Here is a 14281-nt window from a genome sequence, read left to right on the forward strand (position 1 = left end):
GGAGCTGGCCAAGGCACTGCGGGGTGGCAGCTCCGGCCGTGTCCATCAGCATGCAGGGCTCTGCACTGCTCGTCCTCACGGGACTGCAGAGCAGGGACTGCGTAAGAAACAGCAAAGGAGGCGAGGCTGAAAAAAATCTGAGGGTTTTATCTATGAGAAAGCATCAATAAACCTGCATGAACCTGTGCAGTCAGATGACAAAAAAGTGCTGCAGCTTATGGGGGAGCAGGGAAAATATTTGCTGCAAGGACAGGGAAGGGGCTGATTCCTTAGTCCATGTTCCTCCTCTGGCTGGAGCACAGCACTGCAGCTCCCGCTGGCTGAGCACGTCCTGCTGTCTTCTGCTCCTGTCCTCAGCTAACCCTGCCGGCAACGCTGGCCGGAGCATCAGGCACCGCTGGGACCTGCTCTTGCCAGCGTTTGGCTTTCCTGGGCATCCCACACCAGGCCTGCAGCTGATACCTGGTCTCATCATCACCCCCTGCTCCCAAAAACATGTTTAGGACATCTTGCAAGCACTGAGATCATGCTGGCACCGTGCCTTGCCTCCTGTCTTCCTGACATGGTCCTGTGCCCGTGGAACCCCCTCCCCTCAAGCAGAGCCCCTCCAGCCCCACGTGCTGCCCTGCCAGCGCCGAGCCCCGGACACCAGAGCAGCTCTCACCCCGCAGGAAGGGGCTGCCCTGCACTGGGCAAGGGTGGCAGCTCTCGATCCCATGAGCTGCCAGGAGCCCCAAAGCTTCCAGGGAGGAATGTTGAGGGGAAGCTGAGAGGGGAGCCACATTTACAGAGGTGCAAGCAGACAGAAGGTCGGCCAGAGCTGCTGCCCCAGCAGGGGAAGGCAAGGGTTGGGCAGCTGAACACTGATTTTTGGACTGTCCTCCTCCCTTCTGCCTGCCAGAGCCGCTTCATCCAGAGCAGATGGTGCAAACTGGAACACAAGATGCTCCAGTAGCCTGGCATGCAAGAATGCCATGTGTTCTTTTTGTTTCAAAATGAGCTAAACTCAGCAAGACAAGGGTTCTGGTCATGATAGAACACCTTCCACTCACTAACATGTCACTTAACTGCACCTCAAGGTGCAGTTCAGTTCCCACAGTCATCTCCTCCCTCAAACACTTTCCTGCTTCTCAGTGCTTCAGGCCACCAGTGCCAGCTCTAAAGGTTTTCACACATCTGCTTTCTCCCAGGGATGCCAATCTGGTGCTGAGCAGAACAAGGGTGCCTGCAGCACCTCCGGCATTTTCACACTGAAGTGCCCTCCCTGTGACTTAGCTGTGTTAAGCACTTAACCTGCAAAGTTAAAACCAGCATTTATGCAACCCCCTCTCCAGCAGATTGCACCTATTTAGGAAGCTGTTTATTCTCAGCACACCTGTTCTGTAGACAGAGATGGTGGCACATGAGTTTAGTTCTTGGGTGGCAAGTGATAGCAGGATGTATTCCAAAATACTCAGCTTTTTGGGGAAAAGATCTGTGCTAGAAGTGACCTATTGTTCCAGCGAGTGGTACACCCACCACTCCAGCTTCAGGACCTGATGTCATACCTCTGTGAAAATGGAATGAGCAGAGAAGCAGGCAGACACCAAATTACCCTCATTCCTTGCATAGCTCAATTCCTCACTTGCAGTCCTAGACTGGTAGCCTCCAGGGATAAGAAAGTGCATTGTCAGAGAATCATTTCACCTGAATTCCTGCATTTATGAAAATTTTCCTGAGGGCTCAAGAGGACTCTTTAGGTAACTAGAATTAAAATCCATAAGGGAAGAGATGATCTGCAAAGGGCTGTGGTGGAGGACTTGGGAAGGAATTCTGCCTGGCCAGACTTAAGCAGGAAAAAAAAAAAGAATAATGTATTCATATGAGCAATTAATTTTTCTAGAAACGTTCTCCTGCTTAAATTATAACCAAGCCCTGGCACTGCCGAGTGCTATGATTTAATACCCCCATAATTAAAGACTTTGTTGTCATCCCAAGCCCTCACCGTGCAGAGAAAAATCAGCTCAAGAGCAGGAGAAATGCTTTTTAAAAGTCAAAGGCTGATTAGCATGAATACTTGTGAGAAGGCTTCCAGCACACAGCCCTCAGATCTCCTGTCAGCTATCACCCCATCCCAGGGCAGAGTGTGGGTGCACTTTTCCAAGCCAACCCATCGCAGCCTGCCCATGTAGGTTTGGTCAGGCAAGAACAGCAGGGTCCAAAACACCCAGCTTGGCCTTTTCTGTGAAGGGTAAGACAAATAAAGAAGCAATTCAGGAACACTTGGCACTCCATAAGGAATGAGGGATGCTTACTTAGGACACCCTAGAGGAGATGTTGGCACTGTCTAGCTACAGTGGACTCTATGGTGCTCAAATACCAGAGCATGAGGAGAGCTTTAAAAAAACCCCTGTATGAGGGGCTGCACCATTCACACACCAATCCTTGAAATGTTCCAAAGCCTTTCCTTGGGAGTAGTGCTTTGACAAATGAAATATATTTATTGTTTTATGGTACTTAAGATGCATGAATAGACCCTGCAGCCTCCTTGCCATGCTTCAGCTGTAAGTAACGAGTCATATAAATAATTAAAAAAGAATTAATAGGGCCAGTAAATCAACAACATGACAACACTGAAACAAAACCGAGGGCGCAAAATTTCAGCACTGTATTCCACCAAAAGGACTTCCATGGCTCCTGAACACTCACTCACCTTCAGCACAATGCACCTTTCTTGTAGTGCTTTGGGAGCTCCAAAACACCTTCAGTTTATGTCAAATGTCCATGTGAACAAAGTGAATTTACCATGAGACTGAAGCAAGTGTCAGTGGTAGATTTTTTTCAGATGTCAAGACAGACGACTATAAACTTTAAAACCTCCCTCTTCTGCTTTATTGACATGTAAATTGTTCAAAAATGTTCTCACAATTCAATAATTACAAAGACTTAGACTTACATTAAAAAAGTAAAAACCAGAAAACCCCCAAAGCAGTAGTGTCCAGCTCTAACTGAGCCCCTTTATCAAGAATCTGAGAAAAAGAGCAAGTACTGTCGAACACTTAACGTAACAGGATTAAATGTTGACTAGAACACTCAGTTTAAACTAAAGATAAGTGCACGTCCTATACAGTGTTTCAGAAAAGAACATTAGCCATTGGTATATCATTAGCCCATTTAAACTGAATTTTAAATAAGTGACATCCAACTGTCATAAAATTGGCACAGAAGGCACACTAGTGTGACAATGACAAACTGGATATGCCAGCCACTGAATTAATTACAAGCTTTTAATGAAACATGGTCACAAATCTTTGAGTACTAAATGTATAATACATGGAAGCATGAGATTAAATATACACGCAAAACATCACCGCACGTGGGCCATCGCAAAATATACAGGAGTGTGTTGTGCATTTTTCTACATGATCAATACTTGATTAATAATCATGGGGTCTTCATGCAGGTGAGGATACAATTAATGAGAAAAGCAGCACCCCCAGTTACACATCCTTCACGTTCCACTTTGGTAACCAATGAACAGACTGGTGTTTTAGTGCGATACAGTCCCTGGGTCAAGCAGACTCCGAGGGCAATGCGTCCACAAGAAGGCTTGCCAGCTAAACAGCATAGTGTGTCCTTACACCAAAAACCCAGGAGAAACAACTTCTCAGGAGGAGAAAGGCAGGAACTAGGAGTAAAATCTTTTTCACAGCAGTATTTTAAAAGCCCTGACTAATGACTGATGAGGACTAAAAGCAGGGAATGGGTAAAGAGATAACTGTCAGTAGTCCTATGTACAAGACTAAAAAGTTGGTAGAAAGATAGAAAGACAGTTATGCAGCTGTATATGTAATGGCTAAATGAATTAAAAGGCCACAAGACTATAACCAGCTTTTCTTTGACTTTCTGGTGACTCTACTGATGTTGGAAACGACCTACAGCTTCCTACCATTCTCCTTAAGATTTAGGAAAAAAACAGTTACAGGAAAAAGGGAAAAGTGTATTCATCTGAGGATGTAACTAGCCCTGCTCACATTTCCTATTTAGAGGTCCAAATTCTGTCTAAAAGGATTTCCTGCTAATCAGACATTACATCATTCTATAGAAAAATAATATTCCTGATATTGTAGCAACATTATCAGTAACTCTATTTCTCTTTCACCATAAGAATAAGACTATTTACCGGTGGCCTTAAATGCTCCTATGCAATAAAACTGTCACAGCTGTGCAGAAAGGAATCAACCGTAACCAAGCAGTGAACAATTCTGCATAAAAAGCTCAATCGCTATTAGTAAAGAATTTTCTTCATTTCCATAGTTTGTATCTACAATCTGGATATATAATTATTCTTGTACAACACTAGAGAGTCTGTGTCAGTCTTGGCACTAGCATCTGAGAGGCTTTGCCCTGCTGTTGAACGCCGTGGAGCAGTGGGTGACAGGAGCGGCGGCGGCGCGAGCGGTGGCGTTACGCGTCACAGGTCGACTGGTCCAGTCCATCCAGCGTAAGCTGATTCCTATGAGGAGAGTTGGGACTTGGGGGACCACTTGGATTTGAGCTGTTTGATGGAGTAGAGTGTTTGGTGGAGTCTGAATCAGGCTGTTAATGAGAAACATTAAAGAATTTTGTTTACTTGAAGTGAAGTCTTTACACTCAAAAGCTTTCAAAGGCACTCAAAAATGAGGGTGAGCAACACCTACGAAGCAGTGTGTACTAGATTAATTCCATGGTTAAACATTCAAGCAATTACTTCCATTACCATCAACAGGCTCTAGTGCAGTCCCAAAGGTGACCTCTGACACAACAGGAATTATGGTAAAGTATGTGGAAATTGCTACATCTCTGGCTCCTATTCTTTAGCCATTGCAAAGCTTTCCTGATGGAAGACATCTCTCTGTACACTGTTCAGAATTTACCAGCCTGAAATTTTTAGGCAATTTTTATAGCCCAGGAGTAGCTTTATCTGCCCATGTAAACATATCAAAACTATGGTCAAATCATCTTCCGTTTGGTGAGGAGGAAGGAAACAAGAATTATGAACTGTTTACAAAACAGCAAAAAGCCTGTGAAGTGCCTGACAAATGAGTGAAGGCTGCCAAGAATCTGGCTGGAGATGTGGAAACAGAATACACTTAGTGGGTACGTGCTACGTCAATATCTAATAAAGACTCTCCACAGTTATTTCCCCAGTATGAGATTAGTCGTTGGATATTTGCCTTCACAGGCTGGTCTCACATCAACAGGATGGCTGGCAAGTTTCCCACTATTTTGGTGTGTTACAATTCTGAGCACTGCACAGATTCACAGCTAATGAAATAATGCACAAAAAAAAACCTGTTACCACTGCAGCAAGTTATTTTCAAGAAAGAGAAATATATACTTAGCAAATAGATTGAAAGGTAACATCCTTCAAGAATGCTGTTCAGAAGATTTTGCATGGCTTGAACACAAATAAGATAATCTATAACAAGATTATCTTAACATGATCCGGTTCATAAAGTCAAAAGCCATGGGGGAAACAGTATAAAGCCAAAAGGTGTTATTAGAGCCTCTTTCCCGTTTCAAACTACTATTTTTTTAATTTAAGAAGTCATAAGAAATTGTAAGAGCTACCAAAAAGCGAAAACATTGTAAAAATTCCCTTTCGAATCTATCATTAGTCATGCCTACAAACAACAATTACCAACAGAGCAGGGAATATAATGGAGTCTGGGAAGGGTGAGCAGAATAACTAACACAGTCCATCATAACCACCTTCGAAAACCAAGACTGTTTCAAAAATACCTGTGTTTAGAGATCCCCACTTTCATGTGCTTTTAATGGCTAACTGAAGGTTAAAAAAGAAGTCAGACCACAGGTGTGATCAGAACTGTGGACTTTGTGTGTGCTAAGGCATCCAGCAGAAGTCTGGCTTCACAAAAATATGCTTCAAAATTCAAAGCATTATATGGGCCTGTAGCTGGGTACTAAAAAGCACTAAAAAATATCTTCATCAGGGACTTTGCTACCCAGGAATAATTCCTAACACCTTCCTTGCACAGACAGTGCTTTAGCAAAGCTTAGAAGAAAACATGATAAATCACAGATACAAAGTCATGTATCTTCTGTATTTAGATTCAGGAACATCAGTTTTGTAGAGCCAAGACATTTTAAGTTTGGTGACTACTGGCACATACTCTTATTCTTGCTAAAAACAGTTTTATGTATTATAAATTTGATTCTTTCTCAAGTTACATGACAAAAAGTCTTCCTTAAGGCAGCACAGAAAATTACTTAACTAGTCATATTACTTTGCTATTCTATGCTAATATCCCAGAGAACATTTTTAGGAGCTTTGAGGACATTTCATCAATTAGTCAAATTTCCGTTGCCTATAAAGCTTAATCGAAGACATTACACTTCTTAAAATATCACCAGAAGAAGATCTTTTCACAGCTTTGCCTTTGTGCTAGCATATCTAACTTCTGCTGGGAAAAACACTTGTGGAAAGAAAACATCTCCATAAACATCTCTAGGAAGTATTTCTTTGGGAATGTAATTTACTGGAAAAAGAGAACAATGTCTATCAACAGGATATTGTTGGTGTCCATGTACAGAAGCTGTTTTACCTCTTTGTCAAACTCCTGGTCAGGGTCAGACATACTTCGGGAAGGCATGGCTGCTCCCACATCACTGCCACCTGCAGAGAGGAAAGGACAAAAGACAATTTACAGCTCCTGTTGACATCACAGATTACAGCTCAGAAGTGAGCAGCTTGTCCCAGCCTTACTTGACGAGGGCCATGAGATGTAGGTTTTGTTTCTCTGCTGCTGCTGCTGCCGTGACAGGTTAGCTGAAGACGGACAGGATTTTTCATCCTGGGCAGGAGGTAGGACACTCTACAGTGTAAATGAAACACCTTGTTAGCCAGCAACAAAAGCTATCCAAGAAGAAGTTGTTACTCATGAAAACTTTACTGTGCTTTTGAAGCTATTACAACCCAGTGTTGGTAGAAAAACTGAACTTACTTGACCACATCCACATATTTTCAGTAACAGACACAAACCCTGAGAAAGACAGAGAAAGAACTAAGCCCCATAGCAGCCACTGGAACCTGTCAGCCAGCAAACCCTCTATGAAGGGGCAGGGACTGTACTAACATCTCTGCTTTCCTTCCTCCTCCTGCTGAAATGACAAATGCCTGACCCACATCTGGGCTATCTGAGAAAGACAAGAGAAAGCCTGACTAACAGCTCTAAGATGGAGGGCACACACAGAATATAGAAGTGCACCTTCACATCTTCCTTTTGTATATTTAACACTAAAACAGCTCATAAAATGCTGTATTAGTTAAATACAAAATAAAATTAATGCTATAAAGCACTGCAAATCACATGCATTTTAGTTACCTCCAGCATTAGTTTTTTTCCCCTTGTTATTGCTCTAGAATTGTTGAAGTGCCACAAGCATACCATATTCCAGTTCCTAACAGTTTGTAGCTACTCCTACCCTTGCTAGGGAAGCAGGGACAGGAAGAGGAAAAAAGCAGAAGGGAGCCTTGCAGTGAGGAATGGTCACTCTGGAGAGAGATTTCAGCAGAGATAGGACTCATGTGATAGATGTGCTCAAAGCCTGTTGGGGGTGATACCAAGAGCAGAATGTTGAGAGGATGAGGGGAAAGGAAACTCATTCTGTCATTTTAAGACAAACAATAAAAAGGAAGGAGGAGAGAGTGATTATATACAAAACTACTAACAAGCTCCTGGCAGTGATATCTGTCTTTCAGTGTCTCATTCATAAGTCAGCTAACAATATTTCCTTGCACAGGATTTAGAAGCATTGCACAGCAGGAAGGTTCACCTTTCTCAAAAGGATTTAAAGAAGAATTCGGTACAGGGATAATACTTGAGCCCATCCAGCTCATCTTCACAGCTTTTGTGAGCAAGAACAAATGCACATATGTATCCCTCCCTTATAAATGTATTTTACCAGTGGGAGGTCCATGAGGACCTGCATTCCATCTCCTGGTCCCATGTGAGCCACGTGGTTGAAATTCGTTGGGTTAGAAATCATCTTTGACCTTAGCTCAGGGTCTCTAAGCATTTCCCTAAAAAAAACAAGAGTGATTTATACTATTAGCATTCCCAGTCTCTGCATGTCATCATGCATATTCAGTTACTTTTTACAAATTTACAAACCTCCTTTGCTGTAACCGCTCTTCCTCGGGAACCTTGAATACGAATCTTCTTTTGCTCCTGGTCCGGAGCATTTGCTTCTTGCTATTGTCAGAGGTTTCTGGTACACTGAGGCCAGCTCCTGCTGTAACAGCACAAAGCAATTTCACTTACAAAGGTACCGGCTGACCTAGACATATTCAACACAAATTTCATCTAGTGCAAAGGTAACATGGTAAAAACTAACCAGTTAGAATGAGTTCCCCATTTCTCCCCTTGTTCAGGACTCACCTGAAAACTTGTTCTTGAAATATATTAACCTTGGTGGCTCACAGTTAAGGAGGTTCAGTGTGCCATCCATGTTTAATGGTCTGATCTGTTTTGAGGAAGGAGATAGAGAATTACCTCAAGTCTAGCATACACTCAGAAGGAACACCTCATTTGAAAGTAACCCAATTAAGTTCAATATTCAAAGAAAATTACTTACCCTTCGCAGGCCAATAGTCTGGACCCATTCCATACTGTTAACATCAAACACATCAACACCATACTCGCTATACACTGTTACATATGAAGAATTGCAACCTGCATTGATTGAAAACAAACAGAAAACCCTAATGTCATTTCAGTAGTGCAGAACTGATAGACATTTGAGCAGATTTACACAGTTACAAGTTTTCCACTATGTGCAAGATCCATTTTAAACCACATTTTCAAAGCCCCAGTTTCAAACAGATTCTTTTTATGAGAATAGATTTGCTAATGACAATTACCACCATTATGGAAAAATTTAAATTTGACCCTTTCAGTATTTTTTTAAAACTTCACATTGCCATTTCATGAAATTGCAAAATGGCATCTGAAGTTTTCACATGCATACAAATTTGCTAGGTGGTAGGAACTGAGCAGCTAGCTTTGCTATGGATTACTTCACTTCAGAAGCAGCAAATTAACTATACATCTGCTGAATGAGAAAGCCACCATCTGTGAGCTGGGTCATGAACTCATGATGCAGATCTGCTCTCAATTTCCTTCCTCTTTTGCTTACAATTTTCTAGCTTTAGATATTCATGTATGGGTTACTTTCATCAAGTCGACAGAAAAATGTCACAATGCTTAAAGCCCGTAACTCATTTTCTCTTTTCAACTTTTTTTTTTTCAAAGCATAAAAGGCATCAGCAGACAAGTTTATTTTAGGTCAAACGAAAAGCAGAGATCTCTAGAGCTTTGTATCAACATGCTTCTGCTCATGTAAAGACTGTCTCCTGATGTAAAAAGCAGTTACTAGTAACTTGAGGGATTTATTAGAGAGAAGATGCTTCAATAAACAAAATGAAAATAACCCAGTAGGACACTAAACACATCACAGAATCTTCTTACAAGAACTGAAGTACAGGTGTGGTGCTATTTTTAAATTCATTAAAACAATGCCTTGGACAGCTATCATAAAAATGTAACACAAAAGTGATTTATGGTCAAGCATCTATTACATGTGGTCTTAGCTGGCATGAATGTTCAAATCAAGAGGGAGAAGCGAGCATCAGGCAGAAGGACCATCTGCAGCCAAGGCTGGCACGTGCCAGTCACAGCTGATAGCTTGACCAGGTCTGAAGTGGTTCCCAGAGAGCTGCACTGGGCTGGCCCAGGCTCCAGCCTCCAGACCAGCTGGCTCCAAGGCTTTGCACCAGGCTGCACGGGTGCCAAGGACACCCACGCAGGCTCAGCACAGGACACCAGCACCAGGCTGGTGCAGGGGTAACCCTGATGGGCCAGCTGGAGCAACAGAGCTGGGCTAGAGCTCACCCTGCCCCCTCCTGGGGTCAGGGCACTGAATGCCCCAGACACAAATTCTCTGTTTTAGCCCCAAACCTCTCTACAACATGGTGTTTACCACAGCACAATCACTCCCACTTTGTTGGTCTCTCCTATGAAGACTGGCTCAGAGAACTGGGGCTGTTCTCAGCCTGGAAAAGAGAAGACAGGGGGGACCTCACAGCACCTCCCAGTACCTAAAGAGGCTACAAGGAAGCTGGAGAGGGACTTTTTACAAGGGCAAGGAGTGATATGACAGGAGAAATGGCTTTAAACTCAGAACGGATTTAGACTAGATACTAGGGAGAAATTCTTTATTTTGAGGGTGGTGAGGTACTGGAACAAGTTGCTCATGGAAGGTGTGGAAGAAGCTGCTCCATCCATGCTAGTGTTCAAGGTCAGGTTGGAAGGAGCTTTGAGGAAATTGGTTTAATAGAAGGTGTCCCTGCCCATGGCAGTGGAGTTAGAACTAGGTGATCTTTAAGATCCCTTCCAACCCAAACCATTCTGTAATTTTACAACCTCCTAATGGGGTAGTTAAAAAAACCCACCATCACTAGTGACAGATACTAGGACTGAGGAGTGAGGACAAATCTAATGGAAAGGGAAGTAATTCAGTTTCCTTTGGCAGCAGAAAATGTTGCTCTTTCTACAAAAACAGCCCTAAGCCAGTACCACTCAGGATTGCACATACAAGAATGTTGTAAAATAGTTTACAGTAAGAACACTTCTAATAATAACAGACAAAACCATTAACTAGCAAGTCTAGTTTGCTGAAATGCAAAAAACTGTAAAGCTGATTCAGGGAAAGGAAACATTAGTTTTAGCTAATAGTGTTTTAAAGTAAATTTGCCACTACATTGTTTTCTTGGGACTTTGCTTCAGATTTCTGTACAGAACTAGGTCAGAGTAAAGTAAGCAAACAATTTCAGTTCAAATCAAATACAATTAAACACATTCCTATTAGGGCCTGGCCTGATCAAACCAACATCCACCTAATTCCTTGCTGTACTTCTTAAACAAAAAGCTATTTATTGCCTTCAATCATTCAAAAAAATTTAATTGCTATTTGAGCTTCAAATAGAAATACCAGATTTATCATCACCTGCCTTTGACTACTGAATGTTGAAAAATGCTCTGCATGTGCCTCTGTTCTACCAAGCTGATAACCAATGCTCCTGAAACAAGCAGAGTGGTTCAAATATTACTCTCCACCTATACTATTTTTGGATATTGTCTCCCTAAAATTAAAACCAAAAGGAGAAAATTTTTATCTCTTATTATCTTTATGAACCTTCAGACTCGCAGTTACATTTCTTCTTCAACTTTCTACTGTAATTTGAGTACAGTACACAGAAGACACCCTACAGGCAACTGGACATTTATGCTCTCTAGGTGAACAAAAATCTTTATAGAATTTCATAGACAGGTATTGCACTGTCCTGCATCCAGGACTACTTTCTCTAAAAATTATTTTGCATTCCACTATTTATTCTTCTGTGTCCTGTAATAAAATAGAGCATTTCTTGCAGCATCCAGGATCTCCAAGTCCAAAACTACCACCAGGAAGACCCATGTGTCTGTTAACTCACCAAAACTTAAATTTGATACCCAAAGACAAACTGAAGCAAAATTGAATACAATGCTGAGTGTTTTTTTGACAAGTAAAGCAGCAACAGGGATATGGCAACAGAAAAACATATACATACTACAGGCAACAGGAGTTGCAGGCCACATTAGTTCCTGCATGCGTGACCTTCGACCTTGCGAATCGACGTAAACTCCCATATGGCTGAAGCAAAGCAGGTATTCCTCATTACTGAGCTCCACAGCACAAAGGGCATCAAAAGACTGCTGGGAGAGGAAGATAAGCGAGGGGTCATTAGGATTTACCAGGTTTATAGACTGTCCATCTCCCTGGATGGTCAACAGAGAGAACCCAGACTGGTAGCCAACACAGAGCTTGTCCTTGAACACTGTCATCCACTGTACAATTCCTGGAGCCTGAATTTCACTGAATTTCTTGTGGAAAGGTTTAGTTCTGTGAATTTCATAGCAAAAAACCTGTCGTTTGACAGCCACAAACAAACAAGTAGAAGAGCTCTTCTTTAGTGTTCCAGTTGTAATCAATTGGCAGCCTTTAGTTTCTGCAAGCTTAATGTCAAAGTTCCCTTCTGACCCATCCAGAGAGGCCCAGGGGTAAAGGTGGACGTGATGGTTCCGACCACAGATGAGGATGATGATTTTTTCTTTGGGAGCAAGCTCTATCTGATACACCTTCTTGCAGTCAGCAGCTCGGACTATCACTGCAAAGGAAACAAGAGCTGCCATAAGTTAAACAGGAAAATCACCAGGCCCAGAAACACTGCAGTGCTACATAGTGATGCCTGAAAATTAATCTAAAGCCAGACATGTTCCAGGTGAGGAAGAGCACTTATTACACATGTTTGATTCTCTGTTATTAATTCTCAGAGCAAACAATGAAACAAAGCATTACATTCCTGTAACCCTCTCTATTCATAAAAAAAATCTCAACAACACTTTGTGGGAAAATGCTGCTTAACCATGTAGGATAAACAAAGACATTTCTTTATATAATTGTATCTGTACCATCTGTACAGTGAAAGATGCTGCATCTTCAGAAGTGGGTCCCACCTCCAGGGAACCATCAGCATCTTCAGTAAATTTTGGAGGAAGACCAAATTAGCAGAATACAAAGACAAGAAATATAAAGTATTTAATCCTGATAAGTGAGGAGACAAAATGCTGTACTGTTGGCAGATCTCTCAGCCAGGTACAAAAGCAGTACAGTAACGGGGTGTGAAACACACATACGGAAAGAGGAAAAAAAGCTCTTTGTGATGGGGAAAGGATAAGAAGGAAAGGGCTTAGGCTGCAGGAAGAGAGGCTCATGACAGGCACCAGGAAAACCCTTTCAGAACAAGGACTAGTCAGGCTACCCATGGGGAGTTTTGCTGTTTGATGCATTTTTTTAAAGCAGGGTTAGAGGAAGCTAAGTGGGTTAGGTACAATGTGTGCTCTTTGGGGATCTTGGCTATACAAGAACTTTCAAGAATGCAGTGAGTATTTAATGAGGTACAAAAGAAGAGCAATTCTAAACTAGGAAACTCAATAAGCATAAACCAATGAAATTAAATTGTAGCTTTAATTTTTCTGCTAGCCGAATGCTATAAAAATATTTGTGAATTGTAGTTAAAACAAACAAACAAACAAACAAACAAACAAACAAACAAACAAACTAACTCTTCATTGGAAATTCTTTGCCTTTTTTCAGTAACAGCTGAGTAATGTAGCCAAAGTTACCAAACTCTTTAAAGTTGGCAATAAGACTTTGGCTGTTTAAATCACAAAGTGCAGTTGTGGTGTACCCTCACCTGAATAAACAGATGAAATGTCTGAAGAAATGCTCTAGGAAATAAATGGCTTTGCCACAGAGAAATAGTTTCCTTCCTAGCTCCAACTCCAGCTTATTTGTCAAGAATTAAGCAATATTCTAACTAAAGACCTTTGCTATAAACAGCTGGCAGTTAATTAACACTAAAAATTACAACTGCCATAAAATGAAAAACAGATTATGATTTACAAAAATGCTATTAACACACAGAACTGGCCATAGAAAACTGCTGCTAAACATCTCTTAACTTAAAACCAAACCTGATAATTAATTTTCACATTTGCATATAACATGGCGATGCAGATAATTGTTCCTTTAGGAAATGACCTTTCAAATTAAATTTACAACTTTCTTTTATGCAAGAAGCTGTACTGGAATTCCTGGAATTATTTGCATCTCAAGTTATGTTTACATCTAACTACTTAAAGAGTGGTGACCACTGGAAGTTTACTCAAAGGAATGGCATTCATTACTGCTAAAAATAATTCCAAATATCTGCTGTCTCCATGTATAAAGCAGTTTCTCCTGGAATTGGGCAATGTCTTATTCTAAACAAGAAGAATTTTCTTTTGACCCAAAACCTGATCCCTGATATAATTTAATTTTGGAAGTCAAGTAAGTCTTTAAAAACCTGTATTCACTGCTTTATTTTACATTGAAATGTAAGCTTTGGCATGAGTAAAATCCAACTCTCAAATAGCTACAAACTAAGTTACACAGAAAAAGGAACTGAGAAAATCACTGACAAGACTAGCACCCCAAGACACATTTGCTCTTGACACCACTGGTCTTCAAGAGAATGTGAATGGTTGTCAAATTACTGGAAGAAACAGGTAAGACATGGAGGCTTTAAAGGGAAGTCCACAAATTTTGTGTGTGCTGTACATGCTCTGTGTGCTGAAGCATTTTGATACCTGCTGTG

The 14281-nt window shown here is 41.5% G+C and overlaps 1 protein-coding gene across 6 annotated transcripts in view; it reads right to left on the reverse strand.

The window, feature by feature from the left end:
• Positions 1-2845: 2845 nt before the first annotated feature.
• Positions 2846-14281, reverse strand: part of CDC42BPB (CDC42 binding protein kinase beta) — a 91245-nt gene continuing 79809 nt past the window's right edge. For 3 of the 6 annotated variants that reach the window (XM_059850383.1, XM_059850387.1, XM_059850385.1), the window contains 8 exons: positions 11654-12250; positions 8620-8717; positions 8424-8508; positions 8157-8274; positions 7948-8065; positions 6749-6857; positions 6588-6658; positions 2846-4578 (listed from right to left, as the gene is read on the reverse strand). In XM_059850383.1, coding sequence (XP_059706366.1) covers positions 4447-4578; positions 6588-6658; positions 6749-6857; positions 7948-8065; positions 8157-8274; positions 8424-8508; positions 8620-8717; positions 11654-12250 — 1328 coding nt within the window. In that variant the 3' untranslated portion in view covers positions 2846-4446. Of the gene's footprint in view, positions 4579-6587; positions 6659-6748; positions 6858-7947; positions 8066-8156; positions 8278-8423; positions 8509-8619; positions 8718-11653; positions 12251-14281 lie in introns of all 6 variants that reach the window. The other 3 variants (XM_059850382.1, XM_059850386.1, XM_059850384.1) reach the window with 1 other exon arrangement.

The sequence above is a fragment of the Haemorhous mexicanus genome, chromosome 6 (assembly GCF_027477595.1).
Source record: "Haemorhous mexicanus isolate bHaeMex1 chromosome 6, bHaeMex1.pri, whole genome shotgun sequence".
NCBI lineage: Eukaryota > Metazoa > Chordata > Aves > Passeriformes > Fringillidae > Haemorhous > Haemorhous mexicanus.